Source organism: Epinephelus fuscoguttatus, linkage group LG2, assembly GCF_011397635.1.
Source record: "Epinephelus fuscoguttatus linkage group LG2, E.fuscoguttatus.final_Chr_v1".
NCBI classification, from domain to species: Eukaryota; Metazoa; Chordata; class Actinopteri; order Perciformes; family Serranidae; genus Epinephelus; species Epinephelus fuscoguttatus.
Window position 1 is genome coordinate 25,916,113 of NC_064753.1, and position 18,153 is coordinate 25,934,265.

General features: G+C 42.7%; 2 protein-coding genes across 4 annotated transcripts; one reads left to right on the forward strand and one right to left on the reverse strand.

Annotated features, from left to right (window-relative positions):
• Positions 1-76: 76 nt before the first annotated feature.
• LOC125881352 (uncharacterized) lies at positions 77-14,803 on the reverse strand. Of its 2 annotated transcripts, none has more exons than XM_049564492.1 (8): positions 14,667-14,803; positions 5,430-5,533; positions 4,833-5,289; positions 4,651-4,743; positions 2,587-2,623; positions 2,271-2,342; positions 809-2,188; positions 77-695 (listed from the first exon to the last, which is right to left on the reverse strand). In XM_049564492.1, exons 2-8 carry the CDS (start codon positions 5,492-5,494, stop codon positions 412-414), a joined length of 2,388 nt encoding a protein of 795 aa, XP_049420449.1. In that variant the 5' UTR covers positions 5,495-5,533; positions 14,667-14,803; the 3' UTR covers positions 77-411. The 2 variants fall into 2 exon arrangements, with proteins under 2 accessions (XP_049420449.1, XP_049420442.1); XM_049564485.1 differs by lacking the exon at positions 14,667-14,803 and adding an exon at positions 6,465-8,755.
• On the forward strand, positions 8,949-16,279 carry LOC125881361 (transcriptional repressor CTCF-like). 2 transcript variants are annotated; one of them, XM_049564505.1, is made up of 13 exons: positions 8,949-9,099; positions 10,638-10,916; positions 11,035-11,217; positions 11,312-11,681; positions 11,791-11,961; positions 12,248-12,381; positions 12,482-12,602; positions 12,697-12,846; positions 13,108-13,268; positions 13,359-13,541; positions 13,632-13,773; positions 14,346-14,486; positions 14,685-16,279. In XM_049564505.1, the coding sequence occupies exons 2-13, from the start codon at positions 10,659-10,661 to the stop codon at positions 14,948-14,950; spliced, it is 2,280 nt and encodes a 759-aa protein (XP_049420462.1). In that variant the 5' UTR covers positions 8,949-9,099; positions 10,638-10,658; the 3' UTR covers positions 14,951-16,279. The 2 variants fall into 2 exon arrangements, with proteins under 2 accessions (XP_049420462.1, XP_049420471.1); XM_049564514.1 differs by lacking the exon at positions 8,949-9,099 and adding an exon at positions 9,180-9,313.
• Positions 16,280-18,153: the final 1,874 nt, after the last annotated feature.

Consider the following 18,153-nt stretch of genomic DNA (forward strand, 5'->3'; position numbering starts at 1 on the left):
TGAATTATTGTTAGAAATAATGTATCACACATTAAAAAAGCAGAGGGAGTGACTCAGTCAATTCAATATTCCATTTAATAGTCATAACTATGTCTCTTATCCATCTATTGTAAACATGGTGTATTTTACCACAGTAGTTGTCTTATGGTACATAATCATACGTGCAATGCAAAAATTCAAACATAAGTTAAAAAAGGACAAAGACACTGCTGGATTTGTTGATTACATCACACCAAGGGGATCTCAGTTCTTTGGTCCAGTGGCCCACCCTTTGTGGTGTGCTGCTGTAATGTGGTGGTCCCTGGAGGAAGTGCCATGGATCGTCTCCCCCCCTTTTACCCTTTACTGTGGTCTCTCCTGCCCCCGTCACAGTAGTTGGTCCCATGTTTTAGACATTTATCTATTTTTGAATTACTTCTCACCCTTTGACTTTGTTTCTTCTTGTTTTTGACCCTCTGTCGTCTCCTTGTTGCTATGCAGATCACCATCTTTCCCTGATGCAGGTTCAGGCATTCCCACCTCTGCTTTCACTGTGTCTTCTTCGGGTTTCACTTCTGTCATTATCACTTCACTGTTAGAAGTGAGAGCCGGTTTCTCATTTTCACTCTCGCTCTCCTTCCCACCGTCGACGACTTTCTTGCTCTCATCCACCTCAATTTGCTTGCTCTTATGAACCATCTCAAGCTTGTCATCTGCTGTTGAGAGGGGAAATCCACAAAACATGGCATTCAGCATACATCTATGTACATGTTGAAGTAGACAATTACATACAAGCATACATTATATACTCACAGATCTCATGACTTACCAGTGCCCCTTTCTGTAGGCTCTACACTGGGTCTTTCTTCAGGAGATGCCTGCACATCATTATCTTGGCCTGAACTATCATTAGGGGGGGCTGGACTGGTCAAATGGTGAGAAGTAGCACTTGAGTTATCAATAGTTGATGTGAGGGTAGTGCTGACGTTGTTAGTGTAAGGTGGGTCTGAGTCAGTCATGAGTGGCGAGCAAATTGCAGCTGTGGTGGCTGAACTGGCGGTGGACATGGTATCTGCACGGTTTAAACTGGTGGCGGTGGAAGGGGTGTCTGTGTGGTTTGTTTCACTGGAGGAGGTGGAGGGAACAGATATATCAGCAGGGCCAGGGGTGGCTAGGTGAGTAATGGTGGACGTGGAGATGCAGTCAGTGGATGTTGGGCTTGTAGTGGTGGTGGGAGAGGTGGAGATGGTGGGAGGGAGGGTAGAAGAGATCAGGGTGGAGGCAGTGGTGATGGAGGCAACAGGTGAAACTGCAGTTGTAACGATATCACTTGTGTTAGGAGGTGGAGATGTTGTTTGAGTGACTGATGAAACTACAGTTGCAGAGCTAGTGGAAGTGACTGAAGTGGAATCATCACAAGCTTCGGCAACTGAAGTGGTGGCAGCAGACGAGCCTGGCGGCATATCTGATATGCTGGTGGAGGGTGAAGAAGCGGTGGTGATGACAGAAATAGCTGCACCACCACCAGCAGCAGGAGCAGCATCGACTGAGAGAACACCATTTGGCTCTGAGAGAGTCAATTTAGTTGACAGGTTTGTTGATGTTGTGGAAACAGAGCTTTCATTGCCGGGAGCAGAAACTGTTTCCGAGGTGGTAATGGAAGGCGTAGTTACTGTTGTTGAGTTTGATGTGACAGAGAGGCTTGGAGTGATGGACTCAGAGGAAGTGGAAGTAACTAAGACAGAGGTGGGGGGCTCTGTGGGTGTAGTGGTGCTTGATGTTAAGGTTGAGGTGGGTGGTTCAGTGGTAGTAACATTAGCTTCAGCGATAGAGGGTTTGCTGTCAGGCTCTGTAACATTCGTGGGTGTTGTAGCTGCTGCAGTGGGGTTAACAGAGTCAGTGCATATATCTGTGTCAGAGGGAGGTACAGTACTTGTAAAATCAGCTGAGTCAGGGACTGAGTTTGAGATTGTCGGTACAGTAGAAGCGGTGGTTGTAGTGAGTGCAGGAGTAGGTGGAGCTGCAGTTGGACTCAGTTTAGTGGGCGTGTTTGTCTCCCCTTCTTGTATTTGGGCTAGCTCGTTCTCAGGTGTGTTGCGGCCAGATGTTGTGGGGGGTGGACCTGGCTTGAGAACGGGCTTTGGAAGCAAAGCAGGTTTCCCAGCTGACTCGTGTGCTGACACACTTGGGCGGATTTGATGCCTTGTGTCTATAGAAAAAAATGAATGTGCAAATTATTTTACTATCATACACGTACTATATGAGCGATTGAATCAGTGTTTGTGTTTTACCTGATGATGCAGACATCGTTCGAGGTTTTGTGAAAGTAGGCGGTGGCTCAGGTTTACTGTCAATGATAGTACCTGAGACACAAAGATCATTAACCAGAGGAATTAATTCACTATTATGTCACTATTATGGATGAGAGCAGCCTTATCAGTCTGAAGAGATATTACATCCTTGTAATGGAGTAGTGATCCATGTTAGAAAGTCTCTCCCTTTGATACAAACCCCTCAACTTCAAAGATTAATTCTGCTTCATTAATGCTAAGCTGGAGCAGAGAGGAGTTTAATCATATTACACATCAAATAGATAAAGGAACCTACCTTCAGATTCTGCTTTTTTCATCTCTCCCTCCGGATTCTACAAGAATGAAAGAGGCAATTAAACACTTCTGAGACTCCTACAGTATACCAGGCTTGGGTGGTATCAAGGTATTAGAGTATACCCAGGTATGTAGAAATCCCAAAGATATGATTTTCATTGCCATAAAAAATACAGACGCTCCTCTTTCTATTAAACTGATAGGGAGATGCTGTATTGAGTTGATGTAATACACAGCACACACCACCAGAGTGTCTCTACGGGTGGAACAGGCAGCTGAGGTGAGAAAGATGCCAACTGCAAGTGGTGGGGATAAGGTAGTACCACATAGCCACACCTATCTCCACAGCACTGTGTCAGTGCTAGAGAAAGGTTTTTACTCACAGATTCGTTTTCTGCTATGGGGGAAAAAACACTCTGGCTTGTTTATGTTTCTTAAAACCAATCAGGATTGTCTTAGGCGACACTTAGCACTGGGTGGATACAGCGACAGTGCTCTTGCAATAAAGGGGCAGGGGTGAACTTGTTTTGGTGGAACTTTATAGACAAAGATAATTCAATAACCAGTACCCTAGGTGAAGCATGACTATACTTTAGCTCTGGAAGAACTCACTGGATCTGTTAAAACCCCTGACAATTTGCTGGCTGTATGTGGCTCTAGCAGAACATTATTACGACAATATTACAGAAGCGCATGTGAAGTAGAACGGATCCTTACATTAGTGAAGTCAACTTGACTCAGTCACTTGTGCCTGTCGCAACCAGAGTTAAAAGATGTGGCTAATCAACTCCGAGTGGTCATGTCAGAAAATGGATCACTAGCAGGCAGAGAAGTCCTCCAAGATCAAGTCTGGGCTTTTCTGAGGTGCGTTAATTAGTTGTTAAATTTGTTGTAGATCTTAACAACAATTCACAGGACTGTAAAAATAATGGATGCAACAGCTGTGACATCACCTATTGGTTTGTGGACTCCCATTTTGAAGCTTTGAGTTTGCCACCTCTGCCGTCACCATCTTGGTTTTTGAAGCCAGAAGTGACCACATTTGGGTGAGAGGCTGGCGATGTGAAGGAACAAGGGGTGGATCTGACTGAGAAGAAGAGGACACTATCGGCAAACAGCCCTTCACTCAAAGTGGCCCGGCCTTAATGATGTGTAACTTTAAGCCTTAATAACATGTTAACAGGTGAGTTTTATAAAAATTTACCAACCGTAAAGTTGTCATGAATGCTGAAAATAAGCTAAGCAAGTAAAGATGGGCATTTTAACATTAGTGTCAATAGAGATTGACTCACTTCTGGAGCCAGCCTCCAGTGGCCATTCAAGGAACTGCAGTTTTTAGCACTTCCATGTTGGCTTTATTTTTCAGCCCCGGAGGTTGCTGCTTGATCAAAACGTGCCATTTCCACTATATATATATTGTTAGCTTGGAGGTTGTTGTTGCTTACCGTAGTGAAGGGGATTAGGAAACAGTAAGATGCAGATAGCGGCAGGAAGGGAATGGTGGCTGAAATCAGCAGCCCAATAGCAGGCTTATAGCCACAGTCTACATCTGGTGAGTCAGACTAGGGATAACAATAACAGAATGAGTAAAAAAGAAAAATGTCTCTGCCCCTTTTTGGGAGTATTGCCACATATAACTTTATCTTGACATGACTACAAAAGCAGTTTATTAGCCACATGATTTTTTTCAACACATCATCCCTGTTCAGCCCACTGATGTGTCGAATCCGCTGTGGCAATAGGTGTCATCAGCTCCTCCAGCAAGAAGGGCGCTTATTTCCTATCTTGTGTGGACCATAAGTATTTAAACCCAGCAAGACTTGTCAAAGTAGGCTGATAGCATATTTGAAACATAGCATTGTGGGCTAGACAATGACATACATGCTACAATGACTTCTATGACCAGTAGCTCAGCTTTTTTTAAAAAAAAAAAAAAAAAAAAAAAAAATACAAACATTACCATATACCCCAATGAAATGTCAGGAAAGTGTGAAGGTAAGAAAAAATAGATAGCACCCAAGCTCACGCTATACATATATTAATTCAGACATACACATTCACACACCTGTGTCTCTCCAGGCTGGGCTTTAGAAACTCCAATACGTTGAAGCATGAGATGGAGTTTCTGTTCAAAGCTATGTTGGCCTTCGAATTGTTTCTGAAATAAGCAACACAAAGTAGTGAGTGCTTTTCAAAACTTATCTGCTGATATAATTGTATATATGACTTTATTCTACTAACACTCACCTTTGAAGTGTTTCGGGCATTGGTAGTCCCTGCTGCTGCTGATCCTGACAGCAAAATGAGAGACTGGGACTTCCCCTCTCTGAGAGCTCGGCGGGGAGGCACTGCTTCACCCCTCAGCGGCGCGCCAGGTGTCTCCTGAACAGCTGACTCTCCAGTAACAGCACCGGGATGTTCTTTCGCTTTCTCCTTTTCATTTTCCTTGTCGTGCTCCTTGACTCGGTCCTTATCTTTTTCTTTCTCCGCTCTGGCAACCTCCCTGAGCGGACGAATGAGATCAGCGATAGAGGCCTTTTTGGGTCGCCCCTCGTGGCTTGTTTCTGATTTCAGACCTCGTCTCTTTTTGAGTGTAAAGAAGTCACCAAGCTTCCTCCTGAGTGTTTTCGTCGGGGGTGGACAAGGGACAGAGCTGGCAGGAGCCACTTCGTGCACTGTGATAGATTCCTCATCTTGCTTTTTCCTACATAAAGGATCATAGTCTGTATATCAAGCCAATAATGTGTACAACCAGCTTACTTTTATTAAAGTATTATTAGGAACTAAATTAGCTAAGTATCAAGGAACTATAAAGAGGCTAATTAGGCAGCTGTTGATACTCACAGTGTATCAGTAGGAAGTACTCTCTTAGTAAAGAACTCTTCAACTCCTTCATCCACTCTCCCCATGAGCTCAAGGACTTCATTGTCACTCTCAATTATTGTCTCCTGATTTCCACACACATACACAGAAAAACATTTCACACCAAAGATCAAACAAACTGATGCTGAAGAGCAACTTGTATCATATGTAACTTTACATTACATAACCCTCACCTCTGAAAAACCCACACACTCTGGCACTAGTGTTTCTCCTGCCTCTATAGGTGTATTTTGGTTTGAATCTCTCATCCAGTCATGCTACAAACCAGCCTCCTGGGAGTCAGTTGCTCAGTAACGTACAATGGGGGGGCGTCACTGGTTTTACATGCAGAATGAGAGCAACATAACTCATTTTGCCAATGTAGGTAATGTGATATCAAAATTGCAACCATACAGTGTTGCATCATCCTGATCATATTAACATCTGTAGACACAAGTAGCAATAAAAACCAGGAGGTTGACTGCAGAACACAAATTTAGCAGAAGTCACCGATACATGATATCCTGTCAGGGGAATTGCTTGAATTTGGTCTCCCTGGCCATTGGCTCCAAGGGAGTGACTCTATGTCTACAGCCTAATAGCTCTGTGACAACATGATCAGCTCAGTGGAAAATGGAGATGATCACACACATTTTGATATAATTCCCTGAAAAAATACAAACAGCAGGAGATTTTTTCAGTGAGAGAAAGAGAAGACATTCAGACCAAACTACCACTCGCTCTCATACATACTCATCATGCTCTTACACACAGAAAATACCAAGTGTGGGTTCATCAAACAGCCGGTGACCGGTACAATGGGACTGCCTTATTCAAGCAGGGACCAGGCATCTTTTACAGCACTCCCCCTCCATCCTTCCCTTCCCCCTGCCTCTCCCCTCTGTACCCTATTACATCTCTCCTCTCTCCCCCCCTTCCATTTTCTCTCCTCACACACACCACCTTTCCCTCACACTCCATTTTTACAAAAACCTCTCTGATCCTCCTTCACAGTACCTGTGGTCTGCTGGGACGATAGTTCAGTTTTTGTCGGTGAGGTCTCGGTCTGCTCTGGGTGTAGTGCCTGAGCGCTGGTCCGCCCAATGGCAGCTCCATTGGGGAGACACGGCACGCTGTTGCCGTGGAGCTCTGTTGCCGTGGCTCTGTTGCTGAGGCACCGTTGCTAAGAGCACGAGCAGCAGCAGTATGTAATGCCTCCACTGAGGTGGGAGGGGCCAGGCTGGCTAGACTGACAGATCTGACAACAGAACCTTGCCTTTCTCTGCCCCCTCCCCTCCAAGAGGAAAACCATGAGAAAAAGATGGTGATAAAATAAGAAGGGGAAGAGAGAGGGAGGAATAAAGTGACCACACTAACATCTGTTTCATCCCTGCATCCAAGCCTATGACAAGTATATGCATACGAGTTGACTGCAAAGGAAACAGCTGAAATGAACAAAATGTTCTATTGGTTATGTAACAAATTAATAATTTATTTTATATGCGGAAAAGATGCTCTGAAATTCTGTAATTCAAAATGAGATGTCTCACCAATACTAGAGGAAACTGTACTAAATAGTCCTGAGAGGATTGTTAGATATCTTGATAATTAGCTGTAAGACTTGCTCAGAAACCATAAAATAAGACACAGGCACACACCCACAAGCACCAATCTCTATGTATCTTAATTATACTACTAATACCCCTGAAGGCGCGTGTAGGGAGTTTCATGGGAACTGTTTTTGAATATTTGATATTCAAATCCAGCAACTCAATTCCCAGTTTGAAACACTTTGATATAAATCTATCATTTACACTGGTTTTAGTGGCAGATAAGGGAATTATTCATATCATTCAATGTTGATTTATGACTGTAATTGTTTAATTAACTGGCCTAATCCACACAATTTCTATTTTCTCTCGAAAAGTATTCAAAGAACCATAGGCGTAGATAGCAGGGGGGACACAAGGGAAACACCCACCTCAATATTTAGAACCCCCAATAGTTAGAGGACTTCTTTGGATCAAAATTAAAGACATTTACACCATAAATTGACGCAGAGAAGGCACAAACTGGTGCATACAAAAATCACTAAAATGCAGAAAATTAAGTGTTTGACACCCCCAACACCCTGTTCCAATGATGAAATGAAACCCATGCCCCTGGAAAGGACTGTTTCCTTTCTCAGCGCTTAACTCTAAACCTAACTCAACAACCTAGAAATACAGTAACTTGTTTTCCACTCATGAACCCATGTCACATTTTCCATGTGGAGTAATGACATCAGCTATTTTAATGCCAGGGTGCAGATGTAATACACCAAGGTTATTTTAACTGAGAGGCAAGTTGTGTATTAACATGTGTATTAATATTTTAAACCACGAAAACTTAAAACATTAATTTCAGGATAAAACTTCACTCTGGTCAGCTAGGTAACTATTACAGTCATAAATCAGTGTCTAAATTATACTTTTATATCAAAGTGTTACAAATTCTGAATTGAGTTATTTTAACTGCAGAAGCTGGATGTGTCTGTCATGTAAATATGATCATACAGCCATATATAAATATATAAAAGAATGTTTATGTAGAACAGTTAGCTGGCAAAAGATTCAGTAAAATGTAAAGTCACTGTCCAGATATCGGCAGGGGAACAGAAGAATGATGTGCAGCAAAAGTGCCCAGCCAGACTGAACCAGGGACATTGAAACTGATGGCCAGTATCATTTAACTCCTAAACCACCAGAGACCCCATGGTTTCAGTTTTGCTCTTAAATATTCCATATCCCTAACTTCCACTGAGGTCAGGATGTACTTAAATAAACTGTAAACAGTGCAGGGAGTGTAATAAACAGTAATAGTAAAACCCCAGCAGCTCATTTGTCCCTCCCAGACCATGGTATCAGGATTTTAGACCATACCAAATGAAAGGCATAACAGAGACAACACTGTGTGGGGGACAAGATGTGGAAATTAATGTTTTTGTATGTAACTGTGTCACATATTAGATTGAAGGTGACATTTTTACACCCAAATAAAAACCTGCAACCCACTATGACTAATACATGTGTTTATTTGGATGTGTAAATGTCACCTTCAATCCATTCTGTGACACAATTACACATAAAGACCTCGAGGATAGTGTATAATCACGACTTTCTGTGTAGTGGGGCCCGCCCTTCACCTACAATATTCACACTGCCCTCTAGTGACTGTTTTTAAGAATTACTTTTATTCACAAAATCACTTGTAACCTCGATTTAACATGGGATAAGAGGTGTTGAAGACCTATTAGTCATGCTCTGGTAAAACCGATCTGCATTTCTCGTGAGAAAACTAATCAGTACTCTCTGTTCTCTCGGTCATTGTTGCTCTTCTTCCCACCACCACGCCCACGCCTGAATTCAAATCTGGCGCCCATCACCTTCAGCTCACAGCTCGACCACTCCCCTTTACGCCCTCGGGTGCTTTGTTTGCGCAGGCGCGGTAGCTCATAAGGGCCGCCATTTTGTGTTAGGCCCACTCTTCCTAAGCGGGAGAAAATTTTTAGTCCGGCGCGCAGCACGTACGGACGTTCACACCGGAACTTGGAGGAACAACCACATGCACCGAGCATCCAGCTGAATATAACGGGGAACAGAAGCAGTCGGGAGTAAGTGAAGCCGTTACTTTGCCTCCAAACACGGAAACGTTTTTGTAGGAGCCGTCGCCGGCCTCTAGGTGTCACGGTAGGGCTTACCGACCAGGCGGCTGGCGGGGGGTGTTTGTCTCCCTCTATCGTTATCCAAAATACACTAAATCTGTCTATAAACTGTAACTCCCAGTCTCGGTTGAGTGTTTTGGTGCTTTCCGGCTGATATTTTGGGGTAATGGCACAGGGATGGCTGTGTTTATCAATATTTCTGTTTTAAGTTTGTTCAGGCCTGACGTCCATCTTATCGTGCCCTTTGTTTCCTGTTTTCAGACGTACTCGCGCCTCCCGAGTTAACACGAGTTGATGTCTAAGTAGTTTGTACCGTCTAAACAATATATCGTTTGTTTTGACTAATAAACTGTGACTTGATAACAGGATGCCATAAAGTAAGCGTTTTAAAAAACAGGCGAACGAGTGACTCCGAAGTATCGATTGATTGATCGACAGATATCAATGTCTAATCAACACAGGAAGACGTAAACGGTCACTTTTCTCAAACTTTAACATTACCTCACTGTCGTACAATGCTATAGTAGGATTGCAGATGATGAATTAACACGGTTTGTTCACTTAATTAAACTCTAGGCTCCATGTACTACTTTATCTGACCCATACTCTCCACAGTCGGCCAGATGTGCAGTGGATTATCTTTATATAAAACTCAGTCTAGAAATCAGAGTATACCAGGGTGTCCTTCATTAACGTTACATATACCTCGGGGTTCTAATGGTGAGATGAATGCTGGATATAGTCGAGGGACTGTCTCTATTTGGCACGTTTTTAGTAACCCAGTGCACTACATAACATCTAAATTACACTTAAATTTAATCTATTTCTGGCACTTTAACTAGCAGTCACTTGCTTGGAGTATAGGATTCCACACTGGGTTGGAAGTTAGCACCAAATGCTAGTAAAATATGCCAAAACCAATGCCAATCTGTTGAGTGGTTGGCAGATTTAGGACTCCACCAGCCACAGTGGTAGGTGGTCAAAAAGTATTTCCAACCCTGCTCCCACACGTGGATAGATTGACTAAAACTCGATAATCCATATCACAAAGACTTGTAGTTTGAGTGTTGACTCTGTATATGTATGAAGTGAAACGCGTCGATTGCTAGCAATGTATAAAGTATTCTCTGATTAGATCATTAAATGCTAGAAAATCAGTTGCCCCTCTCATCTGTTGAAGGGTCAGGTTATCAAAATAAAACAACACACTGGCTCCCAGTGGAGTTTAAGTATCCACATCTGGTACTACCACTTCCTTTAGAGGCAAAAGGACATGCAGTCATTTGTTGAGCTCATGGCATTTGTAAAAACCAAACAACAAGAAGTTCCAATTACTGAGGGAAACCCCCTCACAGAGGACTGTTGGCAGTGTACTGATGTATAGAAACCGGCTCCACATGTACAAACAACATATTTTCAGCTCCTATTTTTTGTTATCAAAATTATAAGTCATTCTCACTTTCTGATAAATTGCTTCTCCTTTTAAGGGTGTTAGTTACCCCCTTGCCATGGAGGGTGAGGTTGTTTCCATGGAGACCACTCAGGCTGCGGTCCTGGCTCCTGAAGGAAAGGTCCTGCCAGAGGGTGGAGAGGCTTTGATACAAGGATCAGCCATGGCTCAACAGGGGGAAGTGGCTGAGAACATGGAGATGATGGTGATGGACGCTCTCGATCCAACTTTGCTGCAAATGAAGACGGAGGTGTTGGAGGGTGGTGGCACAGTGACTGTTACAGGTGGAGATGAAGGACAGATCATCACGCTGCAGGTTGGTATAGAACATCGGTTAAGCGATAACATTTAACTAATGTTGGATTATTGGTAACTGGTCTTGTAAAATGTTGTATGTAGTGTGGTCAAGTTGAAAGGGTTTTTCTTCTATGTAGGTGGTAAACATGGAGGAGCAGGCAGGAGCTGCATTAGGTCTCGGCCAGCTTCAGCTGGTGCAGGTACCTGTCACAACAGCAACTGTAGAGGGGCTCCAGGCCACATATGTTGATGCCTCAGCAGTCAACAAGGATGCAGAGCCGGTTATCTGTCACACCCTCCCTTTGCCTGAGGGCTTCCAGGTTAGTTATGTCCTCAACTTTGCATTCTCAGCAAACTTTTGTGTTGAAAAATAGTCTGGTCACAATGAGACACATATGTAATCTTTTCTTTTAGGTGGTAAAAGTGGGTGCCAATGGTGAAGTAGAGACTGTAGAGCATGAGGAGCTCCAGGCAACCCATGAGGAGTTTCAAGCGGTTAGGGCAGAGGAGGGGGTAGAGGCAGCAGAAGTCGAAGCCACTGTGCCTCAGCAAGAAGACCCAGAATGGTCTAAGGACCCAGACTACCAGCCCATCACCAGTATCCGTAGTAAAGGGAAGAAAGGAAAGAAGAGCCGTCTGCGCTATGGAGACGGCGATCGTGACATGGATGTTTCTGTGTACGATTTTGAGGAAGAGCAGCAGGAGGGGCTGCTGTCTGAGGTCAATGCTGAGAAGGTTGTGGGCAACATGAAACCACCAAAGCCCACAAAGATCAAGAAAAAAGGTTAGACATCAACGTTTCTTTAGTATCTGAAGATGACTGTGAGAAGACACATTTTCGATTATGATTTGTTTATGTGATGTTTCTCTTTATAATCCTAAAATGTACTCAGGTGTAAAGAAGACTTTCCAGTGTGAGCTGTGTAGCTACACCTGTCCAAGGCGCTCCAACTTGGACAGACACATGAAGAGCCACACAGATGAGAGACCACATAAATGTCACTTGTGTGGAAGGGCTTTTCGAACTGTTACACTGCTGAGAAACCACCTCAATACACACACAGGTAAATCAAAGAACCGTACTTGTACTTGTTAACTAAAAAAATGCTACATTCTGTAATAATTCAGATAAATTTGTAAGAATTAAGCTGGAACTAACTGGATGATTTACTAGGAATTTTGTTATTTCTCCCATTACGTTAACACTACACAGTCAAGAGTTTCTTAACTTTTCAGCCATGTTTCAACTGTTCTTGTTTCATGTTACCATTAGACAAAGAAGAAATAGATCTTTTCCATTAACAAACCTTGGCAGTGTTCCTTCATTCTCATTTCGTTCAACTTTTTTAGGCACTCGGCCACATAAATGCACAGATTGTGACATGGCATTTGTGACCAGTGGTGAACTGGTGCGTCATCGCCGCTACAAACACACACACGAGAAGCCCTTCAAGTGCTCCATGTGTGACTACTGCAGCGTGGAGGCAAGTAATCAAATGTTGATCTGTGTTAGGTCCCTCTCTCGTCTGTAGTTAACACCCACGGTAAGTCTTGTATTTTAATCTTTAGCTCTCTTTTTTTTAGGTTAGTAAGTTGAAAAGGCACATCCGCTCCCATACAGGAGAGCGACCCTTCCAGTGCAGTCTGTGCAGCTATGCTAGTAGGGACACTTACAAGCTGAAGAGACACATGAGAACACATTCAGGTAACATTCTTGCATCATCTATTTGCAGAGGGAAGTCTTACTACAGGTTTAAGAAGAGAACCTCACATACTAAATTCTCTCCTCTTTTGTGCAGGTGAAAAGCCGTACGAGTGCTACATCTGCCATGCCCGTTTCACACAAAGCGGCACCATGAAGATGCATATTCTGCAGAAGCACACGGAGAACGTGGCCAAGTTCCACTGCCCACACTGTGATACTGTCATCGCACGCAAGAGTGACCTTGGTTAGTAATGTGTTGTCATTTTTGCTTAAAACTAAATGTGATCAGCTGCAGAAAAAAATAGCAGGGAAGTACTTTTAAGGCTGGTATTTATGAGGGTCTTTAGATTCTGAGATCATGAAGTATGTCCATGTAAACCAGGGTTGTGAGAGAAATCATGTTACTTCACATCATGCACATTATATAATTGAAATAATGTCTTAAACTCGCCGGTTCGGTCACTGGAGCTTTGATGTGAACGTTTCTATTCTGTTTCTATTTCAGGGGTTCACTTGCGGAAGCAGCATTCATTTATTGAGAAGGGAAAGAAATGTCGTTACTGTGATGCTGTGTTCCATGAGCGATATGCTCTCATCCAACACCAGAAGACCCACAAGAATGAGAAACGCTTCAAGTGTGAACAGTGTGACTACTGCTGCAGACAGGTGTGTGTCATGAGGAATATGAAGCTCTTATTCCAAGTTAATTTCTTTTCATGCTAGATGACAATTTATCTCTGACCCATTTCTTCATAGGAACGCCACATGGTAATGCACAAGCGTACACACACGGGGGAGAAGCCATTTGCCTGCAGCCAGTGTGAGAAAACATTTAGGCAGAAGCAGCTTCTGGACATGCACTTCAAGCGCTACCATGATCCCAACTTTGTCCCCACTGCCTTCGTCTGCGTCAAGTGTAGCAAGACGTTCACCCGCAGGGTAGGGCTGAGCTTCGTGTTTTAGCACATACATGCACTTATTTTAAATTATGTCACTAAGTTGTAATGGTTATGTGTGCATGCTCCACAGAACACAATGCTGCGTCACAGTGAGAACTGCACAGGTGAAGTTGAAGAAGAAAATGGAACTCCCACATCGAAAAAGGGTCGTCGTGGCAGGAAGAGGAAGATGCAGAGCAGGAGGGAAGGCGACGATGACGATGACAACACAGGTATTATATACGTAGCAAATCTCAGTCCCTCATTTTGACATCAGAGTATGCAATGAAATTTGTTTAAAATAAGTAAAGGAGCTCATTACCATTTCCTGGCTGTGAAAAGCTGCTCTCTGCATTTTGTAAATTTTAATCTTCAAGTCTGCTGAAAATGCTCATTAGTATATTGTTTTGGCCAAGGGACTCATCGGTCTTGATAACATTTGGTTACTGAAGATTGGACAGGATCAGGCAAATTTGTTGCTTTAAGTTGGCACATAAAACCCAACCAGGATGCAGTTCAGCATGTATTGTAGTGATGGTACAACTGAGTTAAGGCCTAGACACACCAAACTGACTAGTGGCAATGAAGGCCAACTGTTGCATCGCTGGTGTCTGGGCCAAAAAGTTGCACGTGAGCGCATCACAGGGACCACAGTCACCAGCCAACGAACACATACACATATAACAGCCTGACATTGATCAATTGCCAACTTTTGGCTTGGTGTGTCAGGGCCCTAAGATTGTCAGGAAATGTGCTTGTGTCAAAATGTAATTTATTTCTCCTCGATGTCCTCATTCACCTGTAGAGGGTGAACTAGATGACATAGAGGAGGAGGAGCTAAGTGAGATTGAGGTGGATCAGGCCCCACCAGTCGTCCCTATCCCAGCCCCTGTGGAACCACCAGTCAAGAGGAAACGTGGACGACCCCCAAAGAGCAAACCAGATGGTAAGTATGAGGCTACCATACTTTTGGGCATGTTTTGGCAGTGTTTCTGAGCCACACACCATAACACTTACAGGATGCTAATGGAGTGTGATCATAGCTAAAATGTAAAGCATCACTGTTTCCTTTTAGAAATATTTTTAACATTGTGAAAAAACATATCTTTTAATACCAGAATCTGACCTGTAACTTTCTTAACAGCGGCTGCTATCATCCGTGTGGAGGACGAGGCCACTGGAGAGGTGGATGACATAATTGTGAAGAGGGAGGTTGGAGGCGACCATGATGACACAGAGGACATCAACGATGAGACCGTAGAGGAGGTCGTGGTCGGTGGAGGGAAGTCAACCATCCAGCTGGAGGAGTTGCCCCAGGAAGAGGGGACAGCACCAGGGGTGCAGCTGTCCGAGGCCCCACCCAATGGAGACCTGACCCCTGAGATGATCCTCAGCATGATGGACCGGTGATGGATGTGAGGGTCAAACCTGTAAACACACACAGACCCCTGATCACGTCTTCATTTTTTTAAATTCTTGGCATTTAGGATTACAAACACTTGCATCCTGCACAGAAAAAACATCACTGTTCGTAATTTAAGATTTGCTTTTTAATCATGTATTGATAAAGAGCTGGATGAGTGAAAAAGATTTTTAATAAGGACTTACCTACCAAAAAAAATCATGTCAGTACATTTGAGTTTGGGGTGGCTGTAATTGACAGCAGTATCTAGCTCTGTCGTGTGGTATGCTACATTAAATACATTACAAAATCTCTTCTGAATACATTCTGTTTTAACATAGTAGAGAGACTCTTCCCTGAATCTAGACTGTGTGCGTGTAATTTTACAAAACATCTGGGCAATTATTTTAATCTCTGTTCTTTCTAAGTCCTTCTGTTTTTTTGTTTTACTTGTTATGCATCTGTGTGCCGTTAAGTTGAGGTTGTAAGTAGATAGTTGTACAACCATAATGTGGACCATAAATCCAGTCAGTGTTTCCTCACTGAAGAGCTCCATATAGTGTAACTCTCAGTTAGGGCAGAAAACTGCTCTCCAGTCAGATTTGGAGATGAAAATTTGCTGTTTGGGTTTGACATTTTTGAGCAGCAGAAGAAAAGTACAATTAGGCCGCAGTTTAAAGTCACTGAATCAAATATCATGAGAAGAGAAACACGATACTGCTGTTAATCACAGCCACTGTAAGAGAGAATATTTCTTTTTTGGTTTCTTTTTCTGTGGTTATTAATTACTTTTTTAAAGCCAATTCTAGTTTTTAAGAGCTTAATAGACTGCTTATCTTACGCTCCTTTGTTGCTACTGTAACACCCTTAGATGACTTTTATGTACTAAACATTGTCACTTGATAGGTGCAAGGAAAGAATGTTGTTTCGCTCCCTTTTGTAGCCATTCCACTTTGGGTTGATGTTTTTTCTTTTGTACCATTGGCAATGCAATGCAACATAGCAGCTTGAATGACATTTTAATAACTGTTGAGGACGGGAACAGATGTATGACTGTACAACCAATTTAAACAAAAAAAAAAGTAGACATTGAGACTGATGTTTTAGGTTTCTGCAGCTGTAATAATCTAAATCATGGATATTTAAAATCAGTCTAGTTTTGGAGAAGTTAACGTGTTAGTTGTACAGTTACAGCCCCCAAAAAACTAAGGGTAGAAGCATTGTTAATGGAAATAAGCTGAGAAACAACTGAGTGCTAATACAGAAATGTCAGTGTATTTTGCTTGCAAATCTATTTTATTAAATGGACAACTTGATACAAAGATCTTCACTCATTTGTTTGTCTAAAGAACACATGAACTGACGTGACACCAGTGGATTTGTCTCAACTACTCTGTTCTTCACACTGGTATTCTTCAGATGTCGAAATTTGATGACTTTTTAATTTAAGCCATTTATTCTCATTCTGCTTAAACTGGGATTTGACTCAAATCACTTTTTTTTTTTTTTTTTTAAACTTGGGAATTGTGACTCGAGGTTCAGCTTCTGCAGTCACAGGATGCATCTTGTCTACATGACCATGGGCTGTGGTGGCTGTTATTCACTGTAGGGTCAACCAGGAGTTTTGCAGCTCTCTTGCAAACAAACAAGACCATACGTCCTCCATCTTTACACTTTTTATCTCCACTTAATTTTGACAAATATTACCCACCAATAAAACGGGTGTCTATCATTAATAGGATCGTCAGTCACACTTTCATTCAAAAATTGTCTGCTGTGGCATTGATGCATACTGTCTCAAATTTGACTGAAACCAATAGACAAAAACATGACGCAAAAGCACTGACCAACTTCTCTGCATGTGACATGTCACATGAGGTCATGTGGGAAGAGCCTGTTGGGCAAATTAAAATGCCTTCACTGGTATTCCATTATATTTTTCCATATTCCTCAGGTTTTCTATTACTCTAGTGCTGTTATTTATACCAACAAAATCTGTAAATGGCTGCAGTGTGCTTCAGTGGAAAGCCAGATTGGTAATGTGCCTAAAATCATACTGGAATAAAGGACATCTTTATTCTCAAAATCCTAATTCCCATTGTATTAGCTGCTAGAGAGCACAAAGAGCAGCTTCACACTTGCATTGAGCCCCAGGTATTGGCTCCAGATGATTCTGTTTACATGGTATCAGTGCTACTATAACAAACATGGAGAAACACAGTATTATAGTTAAACTTCTGTGCCAACCAGTTTGTAAAACATACATTTAGCATGTTTTAGTTGTTAATACAGTATTTAACTTGATACTCTGAACTACTTAGCTCCATGTTTTCTGTCGATCCTGACGACACAGACGTTTTGAGTCTTGGTGGTTTTGTGGTTTGGGAACCTCCTAGTCATGCAATAGCTGTGCAAGTTGCTGTTACTTTAGCTAATTAGCTAAAGCTAAGTGTTGTAGCTAGCTGTAATGCTAATAAAAACAACAATGGACTGATTCGAAACTTGCTAACGTTCAGTGACGTTAATAAAACTAATTAGCTTAGTTTAACTAACGTTACTTAGTTTAGTTTGCTAGTGATAGTGGTAGGAGACTTTTAGTTGCATTAAATTGTTAAAACTTAGTTAACCCGTGAGTAGTGGTATTTAACTTAGCTTTTTCCAGCTTTTCTATCGTCCACTTAGCTCGACCCTCCGTCTGTGTAAATACTATTAAACGCGCAGTTAAGTTTTAAACGACAGTGGGAGTTATTAAACTAGTTAATGTGGCAGATTAATAGCAGCACTCTCGGTTGTGCCAGCTGCTACGTCCTGTTTTGGAGGAAATCTGGAGGAAAAAGCGCCACATGCTGTCCTTCATCGCCGCCCCCTCCCCGGCTCGGTCAAACTTTACACCAACGGCCAGACACCGCCGCACCTGATAGATTTCACTGCTAAAACTGAACCTACACGTTGTACTGGGCCACCCATGGGTGACGGCTGAGGCTGTGGGAGACGCTGACACTTTTTCTCCTTCCTCTTTTTCGGAAACTCCTTGTGTCTGTTTTTTTCCGTTGGATTCACCGTGGCGTCGCCAGCGAAGCACAAGCAGCAACGGGGAAAACAGTGACAGACCGAGGGACATCCATCCCTGTTGCCACAGCAACTAGCCGAAACATGATTTCCGGTTGGGCGAGCGACATTTCAAAATAAAATAAATGCTTTTATTTTACTT